Source organism: Euprymna scolopes, chromosome 1 (assembly GCF_053919585.1).
Source record: "Euprymna scolopes isolate OS-2025 chromosome 1, ASM5391958v1, whole genome shotgun sequence".
Lineage (NCBI taxonomy): Eukaryota > Metazoa > Mollusca > Cephalopoda > Sepiida > Sepiolidae > Euprymna > Euprymna scolopes.
This window is the reverse complement of record NC_136482.1, coordinates 72,384,303-72,408,490: the sequence shown is the minus strand read 5'-3', so window position 1 is coordinate 72,408,490 and position 24,188 is coordinate 72,384,303. Positions and strand designations below refer to the sequence as shown.

General features: G+C 36.3%; 1 protein-coding gene across 1 annotated transcript in view; it reads left to right on the top strand.

The window, feature by feature from the left end:
- The window catches only part of LOC145240052 (mite allergen Der p 3-like), a 31,237-nt gene extending 9,079 nt beyond the window's left edge, over nt 1-22,158 (top strand). The window contains exons 2-6 of the mRNA XM_080103697.1: nt 99-261; nt 5,506-5,630; nt 9,072-9,203; nt 19,541-19,686; nt 21,871-22,158. Of these exons, the coding sequence (XP_079959823.1) occupies nt 99-261; nt 5,506-5,630; nt 9,072-9,203; nt 19,541-19,686; nt 21,871-22,029 (725 nt within the window). The 3' untranslated portion in view covers nt 22,030-22,158. The remainder of the gene's footprint in view (nt 1-98; nt 262-5,505; nt 5,631-9,071; nt 9,204-19,540; nt 19,687-21,870) is intronic.
- The last annotated feature ends 2,030 nt before the right edge of the window (nt 22,159-24,188 follow it).

The following is a 24,188-nucleotide window of genomic DNA, read 5'->3' as shown; positions in this document are numbered from 1 at the left end:
AAACTGATTGATTGATATTTCAATTGTAGAAATTGTAAGTTATTTTCATAAAAACAAACATTAGTGATAAATATACTGTCTTTTACATTCCTTTTCAGTCATCAAGCTGTCACCAACTCTTCAAGTCGTCGCTGGAAGAAGAGCTAGCTCTTGTGAATTTCCTCACATGGTTTTCCTTAAGTTAAACTTTGGAAGCGTCGTCTCATTTTGTGGAGGATCTATTCTTGATAGCGAACACATACTGACAGCTGCTCATTGCTTGTAAATATATCACAAATCAGTTTTTAATTCTTTTTTATCAAATTTACTTAATAATTTTTCTTGTGTGGTAGAGGGTTAAAAAAAAAACTGTGGTTGTGCGGATGATCATATTTTTGACAACAGACAAGCACAATGCCCCAATTAGTAGAAAACTATGGCGAGATGGTCTCTCAACAAAATACTCGCCCCTTTTGGAGGGGTGTTAGGAAAGGTGTACAGATGTAAAATGTTTGCTTCAAACAAACTATAGCTGTTCTAAGTAGCTTTGCAGCAAACAATCATCTGATCGGCCGCCAAAAGGCAGACCCATGCAAGCCAGGGAAACCTGCTTACAATTGGATAGTCAGTCATTTTCTGTTAAGGAGGTTATGTTTTACCCAGTATTTGTTTGCTGCTTAATTGTTTTGTCTATCTGCTAGCAAATGTATATAACAAGCAAGAATTACCAGGCGTTGCCGGGTGTCAAATATGTCGAATATAAATACTTTCATTGATTTATGGTTTATATTACAAACACAGGCAGTGCAGTTACTTTTGGAACACATAGTAAAGTATAATATGTCATTAAGTATATAGTGTAATACTTGATATGATCAGAGTAGAAAACTTTTTTAGATGCATTCAACATATCGCTACATATATAGAGTTAGGTATGTGCGGTGTACATATGTCAGGGGTGTGAGTTCTGTTATAGAAGCATTGATTTAATTTGAATAAAATAAAATTCGCCTCAGGTGCATTTGAAAGCCAAATTACAATGCAATATTACAAAAATAAACAAATGTTTTACTTGTTTGAAATTTATCATTTCGGAGTCAAGACATTAGGTTTTTCTTCACCTTCTTCCCCCCCCCCATCGCATTACGGGTTCGAGCCTGCCTGCCTACTACCACGTTTTTTTTTATTTTTACACCTCTCTCCACTTGGGCTGCCTACTGTTGTTCCTCCCATCCAGGGTTTTTTACTACACCACTTCGGGTAACACCAAGTACCCCTGCTAGCATTAGCATATATATCTTTTTAGCTTTGTCCCTTTTTTTGTTTTTTTTGCTTAACCAGCCACTCTTTTCCGCATTGTACCACGTGCTCAAGATCAGAGGAGAGAGAACTTGGTCATTTACTGTCTTAGATGTGCTACCATAGATGGTAGTGTCATCAGCATAAATGTCTACAAATGATGTAAGGATGTGAATTGGAAGATCATTAATGTAGATCAGGAAAAAAGTTGGGCCCAGGATGGACCCCTGATGGAATCCAGCATTAATACCTGTGAGCTTCTGATTTTTGCCCATCAACTACTACTCTTATGACCCTATCAGAGAGAAATTATTTACTAATTGAGAAGACATTTCCAGCTATATCATAGCTGGAGATCTTGTGAAGTAAACCTTTATGCCATACTCTATCAAAGGCCTTTGATATGTCAAGAGCAATTGCCCTAGAAAGGTTGCCTCCGTTGAGAGATTCGCTAATCCTATGGGATATAACTGTAAGCACATCTGCTATAGATCTAGCAGAACGGAAACTATATTGAGTGTCACTAAGAAGGTTATTTTTGTTGAGATGGTTTATTACTTCTGTATTTAACACAGATTCCAGCAACTTACTCATGACGCACAGGAGACTTATTGGCCTGTACTGAGAGGGGGATGTGTGATCACCTGAATTCTTAAATATAGGGCATACTGAGGAGATTTTCCAGGGTGATGGGAAGCAATTCTCCTTAAGACAACGTTTAAACAGTTTTGTAAGTATGGGCGCTAATTCTGGTTGAAGTTTTTTGATTACTATAATTGGAATACCGTCAGAGCCGGTTGCTTTACTGGAATCAAGGTTTTTGATTAGCTTGGCAACAGCACGTACAGATATTTTTATATCACATAGCGTTTTTTCTGATACAGTAGGAAATATTGGGGGTTGGCGGCCTTGGTCGCAAAGGTTAGAATTAACTGCAAAGTTCTTGGCAAAGAGTTTGGCTTTGTCTGATGCTGATGAGATTACCTCAGGTCTATTGATGATAGTTGGGATAGAGCACACCTTCTGTTAAGATGGCTGGCTGTTAGGTTTTTGCTGGAACTTTTTCGAGGGTATGAAACGGTCTATACCTACAATTAACCATTCCATCATAGTTCAGGGCAAGTTATGAGAAAAAGGTCTAGTAGACTTGCATACTTGCCATCATTGTCGGGCACACGGGTGGGTTCGAGGACAATCTGAGTGAGGTCATAAGCAATGGAGAAATCATGACAGAACCTCCCCTCATCATCAGTCTTGTTTGAGTGAGTCAACCATTCCACATTGTGAACATTGAAGTCTCCACAGACGTGAATGTTAACTGAAGGATAAGCAGATAGGACTTGGTCACTTTTCTCAGATATGCTTTTAAAGATACTAACTCCGCTGTTGTGGGGGTGATAAAGAGTAATATAAACGCAGTAGTGTAAGCTAGTACAACCCAGAAGCACATATAGGGCAAGTTAGGATCTTCTCTGGAGATATCCCTACCACATAGAAAGCCATCTTTAATATAGGCACATATTCCATGCCCATGGCGATCTTGGGGATCAGATTTAGAAGTTAAGTTAGAGTATCCTTTAATTACGAACTCATATAGGGAAATAGTCTGTCCAATGCCAGTTTCGCTTAAAAATAAAAGGTCAGGCTTAGTCTCCTTTCAACCTCTGGAAGGTTAGAATGTAGAACCCTGATGTTGGAGAAGGAGACATGGTAGTGTGGGTCTATATTGGAAATTGGAGAACCGGGTTTAATCGTGTATTTTTTCTTGAAACTTGTCATGATGGAGTTTTGAAATTTGTGGACTAGGTCGTCAGACTTGCTTAGAGCAGGGCAGAGAGGGGAAACTAAGAGAGAAAAAGAAACAAAGAAATTTTTTTGTTTTTGTAGAACATAAGGTAAAGTGATAACAATTACCCACTAATATGGCATCAAGAGGTCCCATCAGAAGCTACTGCATGGTCCAGAATCCATTCACCAAATGGCAATACAACAGCCCCAGTACTTTGCACCTGCTGATAGGACAGCCTCCTTAGTGGTTAATCCAAAGTTTGGGTCCCTGACTATCAGGCGGATAACGTCAGCCCAGATAAAACGTTTACCTCCAGCACCCTTACTAGTGACATGGCTACAAGGATAGACATAGAAACAAAGTGACTGCCATCTCTGCCGACTGTTCACGCAAAATACTGCCAACCTAGAATACAGCTTTTTTTTTTCTTCTCCTTTTGTCAGAAAAATCACTCATTAAAAATGAGGACTGAGGGACAAATAAAGAGAAGCGAGAGTAACGAGAGCTGCTGATAACGCATCCACAATGCGTTCTCTACTCTCCATTAAAAAAAAAAATTATTAAGTATTGTACTGGCGTGTTTAAGGGAAAGTATGGTGATAGATTCCCTTCTCACGAACTAAAAATGAATACAATTACCTAATCTATTTATGCAATTAACTTGGTAGATATAATAAACAACATTTATGGACGAGATACGCTATCATTAAATAAAACAATCAGAAAATAAAAATATAAATTAAATACTGAAATAAAAAGTAGTTATTAACATTTGAATCTAAAAAGATAAAAAGTAAAATTAATATAGCAGCGACTTATCTCGAAAAGGCTTCCGTCTCCAAAATGCAAACTTGAAGGTTTCTAGTTACTATTAACTGGCTGACCGAAACATGCTCATGAATATGTAGCGACATATAAATGTTTATGTAAAATGAATAAAAAATATACCTTGCTCTACTTTGATATTGTGGAGAAAGTATATCTAGATGATGAAACTAATGAGGTTGTTCAGAAGTTTTGTTACCTTGGTAATACTATTGAAGTATAGGAAGAAGCTGGTGCTAATGTGATTGCAAAAGTTGGAATAAGTTCAGGAAACTTCTGCCATAACTAATCAGCAAATTGTTAACCAAGTGAAGAGTCTATCGAGCATGTGTAAGGAAGTGAAACCTGGCCAGTGAGAATCGAAGACATGTGTTGCATGGAGAGAATATGAGAATGATATGACGAGTATGCAATGTGAGTCATAAAGACGGACTTAAATCTGATGACCTCAGCAGAACATTAAATCGGGATATTAGAAGGAGATATGTGCAGAACAGGAGACATTGTCGGTTTGGTCACATTGAAAGAAGGGATGAGAGTTTTTGGGTTGTTAGATGTAGAACAGTTGAGGAAGTGTGGTCAGTTTGCAGGGAAAAGGCCAAAGAAAACATAGGCACAAATGATAAGGTTCGATTAGAGTGAAAGAGATGAAAGATCTGGATGGATAAGTTAGTTTGAAAGTAAATTTCTAAAAGTTGTTTAACACATGTAAATCAGATGGTAAAATGATGATGATGATGAGGAGGAGAAGAAGAAATCTTTTCTTTTTTTTTTTTTTTCAATTTTCACCCCAAACAAGGCACAGTGCCACTTTGAAGCAGGGGGCTACTATCAGGGACTTAATTAGCGGGGTCATTATGAAGGGAGATGAGTAGAAAGATGTTTGTTAACATTACACTTGAACTTCTGCATATCAAGTAATTATTGGAGTAAAAGGCTTTCTTGCACCTAGGGATCTCTACTGTAAAGGGATGAGACTTAGTAGCTTGTCGGCGGTAGTTACGTCAGGGAGATACAAGTGTTTGCAGTTCGTCAGAGCATTCACCATTAAAGTATTTGTAGAACAGGCAGAGGGATGCAACATCTCGTCGATGGGACAGAGGCTGAAGCCTAGATGACAGTTCAGGACCTATCAGGTTGGCGACTCTCTTTTGAACCCTGTCCAGGAGCGAGAGACAAGCAGCAGATGCACCAGCCCAGATGTGACAACAGTACTCCATACATGGGCGAATGATGACCTTAACCCTAAGCCATCAAAATATGTGTAAGCCATGACCAAAACATTCAGAGTTACCTGCTGATTAAAAATATATTATTATTATTTTTTTTTTTTGTACTAATCCAGTTCATAACCTAATCTCAGACAACTTTGTGTCAGCATCTTCTATAAATAGCCAGATACATATGTACAGTCTAGCAATTTCTGGTATTTGTGATAACTCAATTCTTTAAAATAAAACTCTCACCTTCCATTATATTTTTAATTTCCAATCTTTGTACAGGTATTATAATAAAATATGTTACTGAGTGTTATTGAGTAATTCCAATTTTTTTAACATGTATTTATGTGTTCTTGTTAATCATATATATTTTCTTCACCGGTATATTCATAGGAATGGGAATTTGACTCAGATCACTGTTAGTATTGGATCAATATGGAGACATAGAGGAGAACAAAAAATTAGAGGAGCTGAATGGTTTCTACACCCAGACTTTAAAATCACACCCAAAAACTTTGGTGAGTTTATTTGCAACATGCTATCTTAAAAAAAAAAAAAAAAAAGACAAAGACCAGAAAAACAGAAAAGAAAATATGTAATATATTAATTGTTATTTAATGTAGACGATATTTCAATTAATTATTTTTTTCTATGCACATAATACCATATTACTTTCTTTTCTTTTTTTTTTTTTTTTTTAACTGCACCCACTCCATTTCACTCCCTAATATAATTAGGAAGAAAGTGAAATTTTGGAAAACTCTCTAAATTAGTGTCTTATACATATGATTAAAATTTCATTTAAATTTGATTATGTATTTAAAATTTTAAAGATTTTTTTACCCCTGTAGCCCCCTTAGGCATACAGAGATTCAGTGCATAGAGATCTATAACCACTTCCGTTGTCTTTTCCAGAAAATTTTAAACATATGATTTCAATTTCATAAAAATATTTGAACTTATAAGAATAGTTCTGTCCACATAATTCCCTTTGTTGGGATCACTTAGAGATTTAGAACTACTTCCATTGTCTTCTGCAGAAAATGTTATATGTAAATACCCTTTTATATATGAAGCACTGAATGTCATAACTCGATAAGTGCCATCATGGCAAAATATCAAGTTAGTATATCATTTTATTCCCCATAGCCTTCTCTAACATGTACAAGAGTAGTTATAGTCGAATTCAGACCAAAGCATGGGTAGAAATCGACTAATGCACAGTATACCCACCAAACTAAACTTTAACAGCGTTTTTCTTCATTTTATTTTTTGTTTGTATTTTATAGCGCTTACCGAGTTATGACATTTAACGCCTCATGTGAGGTTTTGAGATTGTTTGTTTACTCTGCTTAGATTGATAGGTTTAGTAAATACAGATTACATTTTTTAATTGACATGTTCATGCATGAAGTTATCTATAAACCCCCAGTCTTATTGCTGTATTATTTATCATTAATTCTATTCTTGCTAATTGACATATAATTGGCTATTATGGTTCTGTAAAGATTTGAATATAAGTATTACATTGGTTTTACTAAGTTCTTATTTGATAAAATTTTGATTTTATTACATTGTAAATTAAATTTTTCTAATTTTACGAGCCTAAGTATAAGAATAGCAGTAAATTAAATTCAGAATATTTTTTTAATTCAATAATATGAATGAATGTGTGTATACTATTGCTAACTGTCCCCTGTAATATGTGTATGTAAATATTTTATGTTTCGGGAATAGTGTGTGAAGGTGGTTGTTTTACCCGTGTCTGGAAGATGAATATACATAAGTTAGTTTTAATTGCTTATTGTAGAACTAAGTATTAGCACTGTTTTGGCGATTGAAGACACAACATTACTCACCCAGCCTTTAGATTTGGGATTCGACTCAGATGGGAATACAAACAAGCCAACATGGCTACCTCCACACACGGACTTCAATACACACACACACTTCTTTCATTAACAGGTCTGTCGTCTTCTTATGTTACATTTTGGTGATTCCTGACGTGATGGTGAACATGCAACGTTCGTCGATATCTTATTCTACAGTTTACAACAGCATAGATGTCTGTAGTGCCATGCTACATATGCTTGAATGCTGGACTTCAACTAGATGATTGTTTTTTTTTGAGGATGCAGAGGAATGGCATGACTATGGTTCGGTGAATTTGTGGTATGTGCCTTGATTGAATCTGAAGGTGCCCAGACTACGGTCATTTCTACGTTGCAACCGCCTTCAGTAGTATTGGTAAACAGATGTGCACACCTACTAAGCGAGAAAAAAACGGACCAAGAAAGACTTGGAACGACTCAAAGATGAGCTCAATGAAACCAATGCAAATGATAGCATGTGTGTATTAGCGTGCTGTTCTTCTGTTACTGAAATACTGTGTGTTCATTTTGGCTGGTGCCATGTGCGTTTAGCAATAAATGAGGTCTCTCATTCGTCGGTTGAAGTTGAAATTATTTTTTGAGAATATACCCACATGTGTTGAATAGGGACAAAAATACTAGAATAAAGAAAAAGGAAAATTTGTGTTTCACTGTTTATACTTCGTAATTGATTTTGTCATTGAATATTCTTGCTTTTCTAATTGTCTAAAAAAAGGCTGATTTAACCGTTTGTCCAATCAAGAATCAATGCATAAATAATAATGTTCACTGCTGCTGCTTCTTCCAACATGTCCATACCTTTCGCAACAGTATTAGTAGATCCAACGCAATTTGAATGTCACATATTCGACATATATGCACACTGCAAAAATCTTTGCCACATGGTTGAGAACAAAGTTCCAAAAATCATCACAATTTTAATCCACCAAAAGTGACATGACACTCAATTCTTATCTGGTTATTCCATTTCTTTGGTGGTCATCCACTCCATTTTTCTACAATGAAATCATCTTTATACCACTTTTTTACTATAGCTTACGTCTCATAGCTAAAAAACGTGTCAAAGTTATTTTCAAATTATATCGTCGATGCATCTGTAAATATTTAGTTTCTTCCTGTTATCTGCATTTCTTCATGTTGAACACAAAATTACTCCAACGGTAGTTATTTTTCATAAACCAAACACACACAACTACAGATGAAAGGGGCAGGATAGTTCATTTCTATAAACCACACATGCACACAACTGGAGATAAGGGGACAGAATAGTCCATTTTTATAAACCACACATGCACTCAACTGGAGACGAAGGAACAGAATATTTCATTTCTATAATCAATGCACAAACACCCACAACTGGAGATGAGGAGGCAGAATAGTTCATTTCGATAAACTACACACACAACAGGAGAGTATGGGGCAGATTAGTTTATTTCTAAAAACTACGAACACACACAACTGGAGATGAGGCGGTAGAATATTTCATATCTATAAGCCACACACGCACACACACACGCACACACAACTGGAGCTGAGTAGAATATAGTCAATTTCCATATATTTTTTTTTTTATCAAAGTGAATGTTGCTTTTTTATGTATGTTGAATAAGAAAAAATTTGTTTTTCTTTCTTTTTTTTTTTTTTTTTTTTTACTTGGGAGACACCACTTATGAAGGGTTTAAGGCCACTCCAGGATTGGGTTAATGAATGTAACGTGGTAGTTTAATCATTGTTAATGGTGTAAATTGGGTAGAGTTGGATTATTTCTAATAAGAACTTGTTTAGATTGAATTTGAAAACTACTATGCTGTATTTAACTGGGGAGCAGGCCAGCAGAACAGTGTTCCACAAATGGGAAAGAAGCTTTGTTCATGGAATCTGCGTTTATATTTAGGCACAGATAGCGAGTTGAGGAAATTATAGATAGTGATTGTAGCTAGTTGTGTGTTTTTTTGTAAAGGTTTAGCAAGGGGGGACCATAGATTGGAGTTCAGTCGAGAACTTGTCATGAAAATGATAAATTTTTTAATATCTTATTTTTGTATTCTTATATATTTTTTCTGTCAGCCAATGATATTGCATTGGTGAAGCTGAAAAAAAAGATAGAGTTTAATAAATGTGTCCACGCCATCAGCCTTCCAGAAAAAGGACAACAGCTACCCAAGAATTGTTTTATATCAGGATGGGGATTCCAAGGAGGTAAGTAGAATTCGTTTTAATTAAAGCTTTATTATAATAATTTTTACCTCATACAGACTGCTGTCTAATTTTTGCATTTACTATTTCAAGAATTATTTATTGCACTAAAATACTTTCTCCTTATGATTGCACTGTTTTACCTAATTATGCTACATTATTTTGATGTAGCATTGCTTACCTTTCCAAACACTTATGCACATTTAAATTCACCAGAACAAGTGCGAACCTAATTATCTCCCTTTCTGCCAAGCTAGAGGGCACTAAAATTGGTGGACTATAAGTAGTTAAAAAAAAAGAAAAGATTTTTATCTCTTTATTTCCTTTCTTGCCACACCAGATACATGTGAACATCATGCACACACAAAAGCCAAGGTATTTGAGACATTCTCTCAATTTCTTTATGTACACTTGCACAGCCTTTTCAGACTGTTTTTTAGATCCATGTACATATTTTTATGCATGTAATCCAATTGGAAGCAAACTTTCCTAAGTTTGCATTAAATAATATTTTGTACATATTGTCTCTATTCTGTTCCTTGTTTTCATGTATTTGCTTGTACAATAAACTACAGGGTGGAAGGATAAGATTGTCACCTTAGAAAAGACAACATAATTCCATTTCCGTGTTTTTTTGTTGCAGACCATCTACTAGTTGGCCAGTTGTGTACAAATCCCAAGAGCGATAGGAGCCTTCTATCATGTCTGAAAGTAACATAATGTTCAACGAGCCACATCAGAGATGCGCCACTGTACAACTCATGCTCTCTACCGATCCAAGTTATGACAACAGGATCATTGCCAGCACCCTCAAAATGCAAATCCAGATAACAAACGTGCCTAGAGCGATGAAAACATTTTCCAGCCATGGTTATGGTTTTCGGTGTGGTTTCATCATGCCACCTCAGATCTTCGAAGTCGGCTTAAAAGTCAACACCAAAGTGTACCTAGACGCTGGCAGACCCTGGGTGTGGCAGCAGGACTCGGTGTTGGCCCACAAGTCCAAAGAGACTCAGGCTTGGCTTCAGAAGGAGTGCTACGACTTTGTACACTTCTCTCACTGGCCCCATCCTCCCCCTGACCTGAACTTGACTAATTCATTTGGTCATATGTCAAGAACATCATTAAGATGACCTCCTACAACTCCAAAGCCAGCCTGATTGCTGCCATCCACTGAGCTCCCACTGGCGCTTGTGGAAAAGGCATGCTCCCAGTTTCGGACCCATATCGAGGCGGTGATTGAGGCTGAAGGTGGCGATATTGAATAGCTGTCAGCTCTATTACATAATCAAGTTACCCAAATTGATTTTTTCAATAAAAGTTTTAATATCAAGCTGTAGTGTTGCTTTCTTTAGGGCGATAACTTTATTGTTGCACCTTGTATATATAGAGAAACGCATCCAGAGGTTTCACAAAGCTCCATAATGTATTGTGTTCTTATTATTGCTTTGTCTTGTTCTTTCATTATTATGAGTAGTAGTAGTATATTTCTAAAAGAACTTACATAAAATAATATTAAGTCAGATTTTTACAGCTTCACTCATTATATATTAATGTGATTATAAAAATTCCTTTTTAAGAAAACATTGTCATCAAACAACAAAACAAATAAATGTATATAATCGATTTCTCATGCCCAGTGGTGCATGGATGTGTATTAATAGATAATGATATTGTTATCATATAGTATTAATTACAATTGAACAACCGCCATGGCATATGTTTTATTGATAATGCACCTGCATGTTTGCACATATAAAAAACAGATTGTCGTTCCGGGAATCCAGAATGAAAGAATAGGCAATATCATTACATCTCCTTTCTCTGAAACAAAGATCATAATACTAGGTCTGTAAAGAAAACAAACATAACAAATAAATGGAAAAGTTAGTTCCGGGTAGACTGCCTGAACAGCTACAGTGAAGCAAGGGATTATTCTGCCCCATGAGATGCTTGTTGAGAGGTTATGATTATGTGTTCATCATAAGTTCATCCTTGATGGCAATCGCACCATCCTACGATTACGGACACGCTTCTGAGTGTCATTTGGCATGTTTGGAGGTGTATGCACAGGTGGATCCACAGAGGTGGCACATTTCTGCAAAGCAGTTTTTAGGAGGTATTGCGACATTTGTGGGGTAGGCGTCACCAAAATACTCATTATGTGCTGTCGGTTTCTTGCAGGACATACACGTTGACATTCTCCAGGAGATAGGAGTAGTGACCATCTGCCTGTGATACTATAGTCACTGTATCTCAGCTTCTTGACACAGGGTTTTGTACCCTTACCACTTCGCCATGGTATAGGGGTAGTAGATTCTCCTTGAATGCATGTTGGTCAAAGTACTTCTAGATTTTGCTGATGTTGTTGAATCGCGCTATATATCTGATCCTGATAATCATGGTCATTTCTGATTTTGATTATCAGTGAAGATTGAATTTGTCTACCCATGAGTAGTTGTGCAAGACTTTGTATGACACTTGAAATTGGAGTGCAGTGCCAGTGCAATTTCAGGCGTTGTTCCCAATTCTTTGGCTTTCTTGAGAATGGTCTTGATAATTGTTATCTGACGTTCTATGAAGCCATTTCCTTGTGATCTGAGGTGAAGTGGTCTCATGATGGAAACCTCATTCTTTGGCAAATTCACTATGACACTGCTTGGTGAATGAGCGGGTAGGGGTTTGACTATAGAATACTTTGAGTAATAGTTAGCTATGATCAACCATTGACTTCCATAGGGTTCAAACATGTCTGTGCTAACTGCGACCCATGGCTTTGTTGGGATGTGTTACACAAGGGGTTCTTCCATTTGGGATGGCTGATACTGTTGGCATATGTTGCATGACTTTGTGAGCTGTTCAATGTCTCTAGTTATATTTACCCACTAGACAGTGTTCTTGGCAAGGAGTTTTGTTTTCTCATGTCTTAAATAAGCGGCATGAAGTTGTTTAGTATGTCTTTTTGAAGTGTCTTAGGGATGACAATTTGTTGTCCTTTGAAGATAAAACCATCATCAATTGAGAGCTGGTCTTTTAGATCCCAGAACACTTTGATGTTAGTGGGCAGTTGCCTGATTGTCTCTGGCTATCCCGTGATGATGGTCTCTCTCAGCTGGTTAAACAGAGAATCTGCTGTTGTACAATTTCTCAGTTGTTCAATGTGATCAGTGGAGAAACGAACCGTATCAATCCAGACATTAAACTCGATGGGGTCTGCATTACCATCTGGTGATAGGTATGATAGTCCATCAGCCACAACATTGTCAGATCTCTTGTTATAGGTGAGCTTGAAGTTGTATTCCTGGAGTTGTATTAGCATTCGTTGCAGACATGCCAGGGCTGAGGTGAGCAGTTTATCAATAATCATAGTGAGGGGTTTGTGGTTGGTGAGGACTAAGAAATTGTGGCTATAGAGTGAAATCGCTGTGTGCCAAATATGATGGTCAGTAGCTCATGCTCGATACATGTGTATCTTTGTTCTGTTTGTGTAAGGATCTTGCTAGCATACATGACACATGATAGATTGCCATCTGCATCCAGTTGTAGCAGATCTGCACCTATTCTCCGTATGCTTGCATAACAGTGCATGTAGATTTGAAGTTTAGGGTCAAAATAATGAAAGGGGACATTTCAGATACTTCACTCTTTTTCTTTGAAAATTTTCTGGTGGTGTGGTTCCCACTGGAAATCAGAGTTCTTGTGTAATAGGTCATGTAACATGGCAGTTTTGGAGCTGAAGTCCTCGACAAAGTAAGATAGGTATGTCATCACACCCAAAAACTGCTGTAATTCTTACATCTCCTGTAGATCTTTTGCTAGGTCTGGTTTCAATCCGGTATGTGTATACAGATTTCCAAAAATGATTTCCCAGCATTTGATCTTGCATTTTTCTGAGTTCAAGGTTAGGCCTTCTTTGATAGTATCCTCCATAAATATCTTAAGTTTTTATCATATTCATGTTCTGTTGACTCATATATCGTGATATCATCAACTATACCACAGGCACCAGTGCACCTCTTGAGTATCTTGTTCATCTTGAATTTGTAGATATCCTGACTGACAAATTGAATGGCAGTTGTTCAAAACAATACTTTCCAAATGGTATTCGTTAGTGACTGGCTTTTACGGTCGAGCTTTATGGACCAGTATTCAGACTTAGAGGCCAACTTTGAAAAGAATTTTGCTCCTGCTAATCTATGGTTGAGCTCTTTGAAAGTCAGAATTTGCTTGTATGGCCATATGAAAACTTTGTTTAGTGCTCGTCTGGGCAAACTTTCATATTGTTGTCACATTCGGTAATGAGAGAGTTTACCCAGTTTGTAGGTTCTTCAATGCGGTGAATGACTCCTTGTGATTCAATCTTGTCAAGTTCTATGATTTTTTACACACGTCTATGGGTGTCCTTTTCGGTGAATCTGTGTGGATAGTATATCGAGGTTGATAACAGGCTTTTGAGTCCTTCGAAATTTACCAATACAGTCAAATCTGTCAGAGTAGATGTGCATTAGGTCAGCTACACCGTTGATGGGTTGGTGTTGGGCTGAGATAGCACAGTTTATTGTTACTACTCTAACAGCTACTGGTGTTGGCAGGTCGAATATAGCTGTTACTGCTACACAACCATGTAGAATTGAGTATCCAGCCATGGAGAAATTTTATATTTGCACCTAATATTTGTGGTGCCATAACAGTTTATCTTGGTGTTATTGTAGGCTGTTAGTAGGCATTGTGTTGAGATAAGTGGTCCGGGCATTGGGGTACATCTTGTGGAATATGCAGATAGGCAGTGTGTTTGCTTGTGCTCCTGTATCTATCTCCAGGTAGAAGGTATAAGTGCCTGGATGGTCTATCAAGTTGATGCTTAAATCAACAAGTGCCTCATTTCGAGGGCCTTTCATATTTGGTGATTTTCTACTGTTGGTTTCGATGGAGCTAAAGGTGAAATTTTCCATTGCTGTGTCTATGTCAGCTATGGCTTGGCCGTCACATTTGGCGATGCTGTTGACTTTCCTGCCAAGCTCCCATTATGCATAATTTAGATCCCCGAGGAGTGAGGTTAAACAATAAATTTAGCCAGAAAATGTCACCAAAGGTCACATTGGGGATCTTCGTGTCAGTCACTAGTCTATGCAAGGTCCAGGAGATGATGTCAAAGCAAGGTCAAATTTTAAGACACAAAATCTCTGGTCAGTAAGTGACCACATTTTTGCAAAACAATACAGATTGGAATCTCGTCATCATCTGAGCCAAATAAAAAGAGATACAAAGGAGGAAAGAGAGAGTCAAGACAGCAACACGATTCGATGCTATCAACACGTTCTTCTACCACCACCACCACCACTGCCAACACCATCACGCATGCCATTAGATTTGTCCATCTGTCATGGAAAACTAAAAGCTTATATTTACAAAAATAAAAATTTTTTATAATCAGCTGTTTTTCTATTTTCGTAAACTAGTGTTAAGTCAAGAAATGACAAAGATTGTTTTTTTTTCTTAAACACATTTGACGATTTGGCCATCAGAGTGAAATATAACAGCGTTGTGCGTGTCTCAATTGGTTATGACTGTTAAGCCAGGGTTTTCCTTGTCCCTTGGTCTTGTGCTTCCTTGAGATGCAGACTGTAGCCCAGTGGCCTATTTTGTCACATGTGTTGCACACGTCATCCTTGGCTGGACAGTGTTCTTTGCCAAAACGTTGGCTGCGTCCACAATTTTTGCAAGTCTGTCTACGTTTTCTATCACTCCCCTGTCATTGGTATGTACCATGGTTTATTGTGGCTATCTATGATCCCTGACATATACTGCTGATGTCTCATGTGAACAGGCTAGTTTAACAGCCTTTTCGATTTTGTAGCCCTTTGGTTTATTCAATAGTTCCTTTTGTAGTTCGGGTATGGGCATGCTGACAATAACTCAATGATGCGTTCATTTACTTTGTTGGTAGTGAAGTTGCATTTCTTAATTAGCAGTCGACCGATTAATGAAGTTTTCCGTTGTTTCAGTTGGTTTTTGTTGATATTGGCTGAGTTCAAGTTCACAGATATGGTGGTTGATTGCCGGTTCAAGCTGCTCCATAAAGGCAATGAATATTATTTGTGGGTCTTTGCAGTCATCATCTGTCATCGCCGAACTGCTGTATCGGCAGACAAGAAAGAAAAATGAGTCTTTATCTCACTTGTGAAAAATGGAATGTTACTGTTTGAGTTGGAAAAAATATCTCTTTTATAGAATTGATATGTAGCCCAATCCTATAATATTAACTATCCAACAGCATGAACCAAAAAAACATAAGTCACACCCAAAAATTTTCATCTACAAACGAAATTCGATTTTTCTTTCAAAACCAACTCTCATCACTTACTTAGCAAAAAAGCAAAAATGGCTGTTACGTGATATGTTCTCTACTACCTTTTGCTGGATTATTTCACCGTCTACCTGAGCAATTAAAATTTCCTTTATGCCCTAAAATAAAACCATGCACTGGGAGCTGATAAAATGTACTTTAAGCTTAGATTTTTTGTCTAGAAAATGAGCTGAAAAAAACTATTTTAACTGGTTAAAGACCAATAAAAGAACAATCCATAAAAAAATCCAATCATTTGAAGCCCCTAGCGCCACTCTGCGACTTTTAGTTTCAGGAGAGATAGAGTTTGAAAATATGGAGACAGAGAGACAGACAGACATTTAATATATTAGATTTCAAAAGTAAAAAGAAAAAAAATTAACTTATGAGCCATCAGATAGAATCGAAATCAAAACATTTAGCGATCCAGCCTTAGTCACTATTGTTTAAGCTATCATCAGATGGATAAGAAATAGTTAAAAAACAACTTTAACCTATAAATGTATACATATATATTTGTGCATGTGTACAAAGACACTTAAGTCGACTTACATCTGCCAAGTTCCAATTTTTTAAAATTTTGATCCCTTAGAAGCTATTTTTACCAGCCATAAAAGAATGGTCCACAAAAAATGCAATCATCTGACCTGCCCAGCACTGCTCTGAGACCTGACATCTCGGAGGAGAAGCAATTTGAAAAAAAAAATGGACAAACAGATACAGTGACAAAGTGAGTTTTGTAAATTATATAATAAAATAAATGAGCCAACTGTTGTCGAGGGCAACTCAAAACCTCTCTTTTCGCTGACTACTCCACCTAGATGTAGGCTAGGGTGCCACTCCTTTTGCTGGATTATTTCACCGTTTACCCTTTATTCTGACTTTGTAATGCTAAGTATTTAGCAAGGAGGCAATCAAGTATAATTTTTTTTGTCTTTACTATGACACAATCAAAGATTGAACTCTGATCTTTAAACGCCCAATATCGATCACTATAACCATCATTATTACAATATAAATTGATGAAACCAATTTCATCTTACTATCATTCATAGTTCAGCAGGAGGACTTGAAATGTGCCCAATGCTTTCAGAATATCTTTGGATTGTAATTTAAGTTAATTTACCTATTATTTCAATGCTATATATGTTCAGAAAAAGAAAGAATATGAAAAGAACACGCTTGTAAATTGAATATGACAAAGAATACAAAAATGAGTTATTTTTAATTTGGAACAACTTAATGATAAACAAGGTAATAATTCTTAGAATAAAATCTTGCAAAACAAGTGAAGCATGCATGGTCCCCTGTGAATGCACAGTGAACGAGGCATAAAAAAATGACTAAGTTTAGCATTTGCCCCCCTCCCTCCCATTTAGCCCCAAAAGTCCCCAGGGAACATAAAATCCTGGTGAAAATGAACAAATGGTGCAGTTTTAGGCCTTAAAATATGTAAATTTAAGTTCTGCACCATGCAAAAAAAAGAAATGATTATGTCGATCATTTGCTCCTCCCCACCCCCTCATTTAGTCCCAAAAATCCCCAAGACCTTAACATATTTAAATTTGAGTCCAGCAGCATGCAAAACTGCTAAATAGACATACACAGAAAATTTTGGACAAATATGGTAAAATAGTCCCCAAAATGGAGTGTTTTTATTAGCCCTAAAAGAGCCCCTGGGGCACACCCAAGAGTTATCACAAAGTATAGACAAACAAAATTATATAGAAATCAGTTAGTTATAACTTTTCAGAAAATTTTATAAAAATCCAACACATCAATTTTTTTTAATAAGCAGAGAAGTGTCGATTTTAGCCATTTTAACCCAAAAGGCATCCCTAGGGAGGCAACCGGAGTTTTCCAAGAAAATCCGTTCTGTTACTTTTTTACTCATATCATGTTTAATGTTTGTGCAAAATTTAAAAAAAATTCCAAGGTGTAGTTATTGAGAAAAATGCAGATAGACAAACGAATGTATGGACAAGGGTGAATTTACAGGTCCACCCTCTTTTTTTTCAGGGGGGACCAAAAAAAGTAAAATAAAAAAATAAACGTAAAAACTTGAGAGATTTTATTTATCAATATGAAAAGTTGTGGCAGTAGCCATCATCACCATAGACTAAATATAGAGATAGTTTATCGGGGTTTCACACATTATCTCATTAACTCTAGTTCACACACATACGGATGAAAAACCACTATCTTTATACAGACCCTTCGAACATCTTGAAAAATTGAGATAATCAGAATCTTGTTGAATATAGCAATTTTATGTATACTGCATTTGTAGCCATCTTACTGGCCTCACTTGAAATGAAGAAAAAGGATCAGTAAGTTTTGAGTTTTATAGAACAAACTTCTTTTGTATAATTTAAATCAGTTTTATTCAACAGTTTCATCAGCACAAAACATGGTACAGAAAGAGTTATAGAAACCGGAAGATAAGACAGGTTGATTCAGCTGACATGTATTTACCATAGAAATGGAACTGAGTCCATTAGTTTCATTTTGTCTAGCAAAACCATTGCAAGAAATGAGAAGAGAGCTATACATTTTATCACAGTAACATCTCAAACAGAACTGTTTATATTTTATGTGAAACTGGCTTGCACAGAAGTAGAAATAGCCACCTATGCAAAGAGTATCACACAATGTATTATTACGCGAGTGAGTATATGCCAGTGTGTTCTTAGTTAAACATGTACTAATCACTTTACGATTGATAACATGTAAGTGCAAAAGGAAATAGGTTGTAATTATGTAACAATTTTTTAAACTTTTCTTCTTTTAACTTTAGATAAAGTTGATATATTTTATACGAATAGACTTCATCATTACTTTTGATTTTGCCTTTTTTCCACTGCAAATGTATAAAAAAATTCAATATTTCTGCAAACAGTAATATTATGCATAATTATTGAAGGTGTAACGATTTCATTTAAGTACACCACTCAAGACAAACAAGATATGTCATAGATGCTAAATAAATTGCTAGTATATTTAATTTGGGTTTGAAACGTATACAGGATATTGAGGTCATGACAGTCAGGGAGTATGTCACCTAAACCTGTGAGCCAGAAGCAGATGTGATGTAACATGGCTAAAGAAAAGGAAGGACAGAGGGATAGGCAGTTGGTTAGAAGTCTCAGAGCAAACTGGGTGAGTAGAAATGATGTAAGATTAACAATAAAATAAAGAGCCAAATAACTGTAGCATAGGATACCTTCCTCTGTCACTAACAGAAGAGAAGGCAATGCTAGCAATTCAATAAGAGGTTATTTCTACAAATTGATGATGTTTCTTTGAACTGTTGTAAAACATTAATTGTAGATCTCCTGAAAGGAAAGGTTATGAAATAATTGTGCTGTTACAATTTGTGACTGCACTGATAACTTACTTGGTTATGACTTTAGATCTCCCCTTGGAGGGGAGGTAACGTAACACAGATACACCAGTTTCTAAAATGAATAAAACTAAAATTTTTAAATATGTAAGAGTATAAGAAGGATATAGCAATGCAGGAAACCGAGTATTAAAATGATGTGACAGATGAGCAAAAATAGACGAATAAACGAAGGTTGTGTAGGTTTTGTTTTATATTCGTATATCTATTTATTTTCCAAAAAGCAATCAAATATAATTCAGTAAGTATGGACTTACTGTTTGAAATAACTGGGATGGTGGGAGTCTTTAATATTTCTAGAATTACATCTCTTTTTCAAAAAGAAAGAAACCGAAAGAATGTTGTAAATAAAATAAAAGGAAAATATTGTAAAAACAGAACCAAAAATGGGATTAGTTGAGCTGTCAAACAGAGAATGTGACTTATTTTTTAAGCCTAATTAATTCGGTATTCTAATAATTATTATTTATATATATTGATGCATAATGTTTCCTTATTTCTCATCATTATTATCATCGTTTTCACTCTTTAACAAACTGTTCATATGAAATACGATTCACTAAGCAAATATTAACTTTTTCATTTTCACAGATGCACTACCAGATTCTAAGACTCTTAACATAGCTTCTGTTCAAATGATACCAACCAAAACATGTCAACTTCAATTCCCTGACATACATTCTGACCAGCAGTTGTGCATTGGTGACCAAAGCTACAGTGGACCGAGTATCTGTTATGTACGTCTTTTTCAAAGATTATTTATAACATTTTATTTATTATGGTCACCCGCCACTCTCTAATAAAAAGTAATGTGTTTACTTGTAAATACATATATATCCATATATCCTGATTGTGTCAGGTCATGTCATATGCTACTGGTACCATGCAACCCAGTACTACCTGCCTCATGGTCGGGTCACCGGCGACTAAACTGGTTCCCCCAACCAGACTTGTTTGGTGAGGAGGGCGGCTAGTCTCCCTGGAGGATTAAAAACAAGACCTTCCAAAGGGCGAATGAATTCTTTTTCTGGGTCAACGGCCAACTAGCACCATGTATATTTGTGTGTGTGTATATGTGTATTGGGGTGGAGAGAGCTCTCGTAAGCCGTGGTGAAGGCAACCTTTCTAGGAGAAGCAAATCTCTGATTTAAAAAAACCATAAAGCGGGAGACCAGTACCCGCATTAAGCTGGTCTGCAGTTTAATTTGTTGCTGGCTATCTTGCTCTTGCTTGTTGCTGGATCTCAACATTTTGAACCGAGAGAGAGACTTAGCTGTCGTACAAAGCTAAGACTCTGTAACATTATCTTTGTATAGATACTCCCTCAGGCATTTGGGCTCATGGATTTTAAATGTCTGAGGGAGTGGCACTCGTCTGACAAGACGTTGCAATCATCATATATCCATCCCATCACATAAAATCTGACCAATGAATAAAGAAAGGAAAAACAGAAATCTATTTCCATAAGGAGACGATTTCCTTCATTTTTTACCCCTTTTTTGCTTCCTATAACGATTTACATGTTTTTTTTCTTTACTTTTTTTTTTCCTTCTTTCCTTTTTATAAACTTTCCAGCTTGCATTTCACTTCCGCTAATGTATTTCATGTTAAAAAGTCCATTTTTTAATGTCTCCTAAGCTCTCAATAATCAAAAAAAGAAAAAAAAAAAAAAGTAAATTTTGTGATGAACATGCGGAAGAAAACCGATTAAAGTTTTCCACAAGTCTGAATACCCTGTATACCAAATTTCAAGTCTATAGATCAAAGATTTGTTCAGCATATAGGTTGAGAAGTGTCCTCACACACACACACATTCTCATATATACATGTCATTTATAGATATTTAAGTTGAGTAAAATTTGATTATTTTAGGGATAGCTCAACAAGAAGGTATTTACTTTGGATTTGAAGGCTACCATGTTGTATTCAAACAGTGAAACAGTGTTCCACGGGTGGGCAGTTCTGGGAAAGAAACTTTGTTCATGGAATCTGTGTTTAGGTTTAAAAATAGTTATTGATATTTATTTTAAAATATTATCATTTTATATATTAATCAAGTTGCACTTCTTTTTTTTTTTTTTTTTTTATTTTTTTTTTATTACATTTTCACCCCAAACAAGGCAAATTGCCACTTTGGTGTAGGGGGCTACTATCAGGGGCAACAACTACTGGGGTACTATGTAGGGATTTGGGCAGCAAGGTGTCGGTTCACGTTACACTTGAACTTCTGCACGTCAGTACTGTTGGGGAAGCAGGGACCTGGAATGGAATTCCAGAGTCTTGCGGTTCTGGGGAAGAAACTATTGGAGTAAAAAGATCTTTTACATCTAGGGACCTCTACAGTGTGGGGGTGGGATCTAGTAGCCTGTCGGGTTTGTCGAGGGTGCTCGCGTCGTGGGGGCACAAGTGATTGCAGTTCATCAGAGCATTCACCACTAAAATACTTGTAGAACAGGCAGAGGGATGCAACATTTCGTCGATGGGACAGAGGCTGAAGCTTAGATGCCAGTTCAGGGCCTATCAGATTTGCGACTCTCTTTTGAACCTTGTCAAGGAGCGAGAGACTAGTAGCAGATGCACCAGCCCAGATGTGGCAGCAATACTCCATACATGGGCGAATGGTGGCCTTATAGAGGTACAGGATACTTTCGGGTGTTAGTAGTTTTCTAGCACGGTAGAGAGAGCCCACCTTTCTTGCAGCGGCCCTGGCAATGCCTTCAATGTAATTGTTCCAACTCATGTTTCCTGTGAACGTTAGGCCAAGGAGTTTGAAAGATGGACTCTCAGATAAAGAGTCGTTGGCCATTGCTATTGGTGGTAGAGAGGGTTTCTTGTAATTATTGAATGAAACTAGTTTAGTCTTGGCAGCATTGAACGCGACCAACCACTTTTGTCCCCATTCCACTTCTTTATACTTTCAGGGTGATTCTGGAGGACCTTTGACCTGTACCAGTCTGACAGATGAAAAGAAAGTAATTACTGGAGTGGCTTCATTTGGCTATTCATGTAATAATGGGTTTTCAGTTTTTGTCAACGTTGAAAACTATATCGATTGGTTGAAAACAAAAATGCAGCAATGAATCGACCAATCCTGATGATGAAACACCAACTGAAGTGAACATCATTTTTGGTTTACTGAATTGCATTCATGACACATTAAAATTTTTGAAAAATATGATTTTGAAATAATAAAGAAAAAAATTAAAATATATTAAACATTATTATTATTATTATTTAAAAAAAAAAAAAAAGAGTGATTTAACATTTGTTACACTAAGATTTTTTTGTGTACATTTTAATCACATAAAATACATGTTAAAATATTCCTCAGTTTTGGGATTGAAATTACGTTTGAAAAAACTTGCATTTTAATCTTTCTGATTAGTTACAATTTGCACGCAATTAAACAAATGGCCCATTTTTATTAAGCTCACATCATTTCACTGTATGTTGTTAACTTCCTTCTTCCCCTACTTATATTTACTTTATATGGTATCTATTATTCTTGTTTCTGTCTCTCTCTTTGTTTAGTGATCAAGAATAATAAAGAAAAAAAAGAATAAAAATATTGGAATAGTCTATTATAAACAAAACACAAGTTGTATTAATATTTATTCCATAGCTGGAGAATGAGCGGGATAAGTGATATATTGAGGAAGAACAGAGACTAATTTTGAATTTTGTCTTTATTTTTTAACATTTAATTTTTTCTCAATTCTAACAATTTAATCCGAGCTCAACAGGTGACCCAAAAGGTCACATTTTATTTTAGTTCCGTATATCTCAAACTACTTCTACTAGACATTTATGATAATGCACTGATTTATTTAAAATGTTGCTTTTGCTGTGTATTCTCTAAAACCTACAATGCCTTTCTCAAAAAGGCATTGCTAGTCTCTCTCTGCTCTATCATTATTAGGATGAATTTACAAAGTCTTCCCAACTGTGGAAAATATTACCGTAAGACTGCTGATCACAACTTTGTCGGCAACAAATTCTTGTCATGAATCCCTCCATAAGTAATCAAATGCATTTCATAACATTGGAAAATGTTAGTACTGCTATAATAATCTTCATCTTTTGATCTTTCAGCTTGCAATCATTTTTGTCTCATTAACATTTATGAGTGACTCTTGGCCTTGATAAATGTTGACCCCAATAATAATAAAAAAAAAAAATTAAATCATACTTCACAATTCTTAAACACTTGTGGCCATTTTATGGCAGGTGTAACCTCTTAGAAATCAGACGAATGATAATCAAAAATGTTTTTTTTAAAAAGAAGTTGGCTCATCATTTCACAAAGATTCACTGTATATGTTCAAAGGGAAATAACTCAATTGTAATTATCTGAAGTTTTAAAATGGATGCTGGTACACTAGTTTATTCACACAAACAAACGGCAGGATGTTCACGGTGTGCTTTGTCTCAAAGTCATGTAAATTCTATGGGGATTAATTTTTGTCTTTTGTGTATGGGTACAGTAAACAGGCTGGGAGCGTTGCAATTTCGATTATGACTTTAGTACGCAGGACAAATCAAATAAGTTGGTGAGAAACTGGTACTCCTAACTCCATCATGAGATATAAAAATTATTTGCCAGGTAATATGCACGTTGAGGATTCCTACCAATAGATAAATACCTTACCAAGGGATTTCTTTGTAGCGATGAATTACTTTTGTTTGAATGTTTCTCTTATCTGGACATATGGATTTATACGTAGCAATTTACTTTAAAGTATTTTTAAGTTTGCTCTTGCGCAAGCCTTTTCTAGTCTCACACAAAAACACACTTTCACATTTCACTATATTATTTGTCATATACATACGCGCACACAAACATACGCGCCTACGTCCACACACGTACATATATTCACGTTTGCGTACATACACTCACATTCACGTGTATATACACACATGCTAACGCGCACACGTACGCACACAAGGATGACGTCACTTCCCCTTTCAAAGGAAATTCACACATACGCAAAAGACCACCAGAAACACCTATAAAAGAAAGAGCAATAAGCGGCTTCTTCCTTTTTAGGTTTCCAGTGTTTATCTTTTTCATATAAAAACAAAACTGATTGAAGCAAACAACAGCACCTGGCCTTCCAGGTCCGGACATCCGGGAAGGCAATTAGCTTTAATCAATGTGGGGAAAACCTTTCATATCAGTCAATTGCTATTCATTTGGACATACTACAGCTCCTCCTTATTGGAGGGGGGGGGTGCTGGT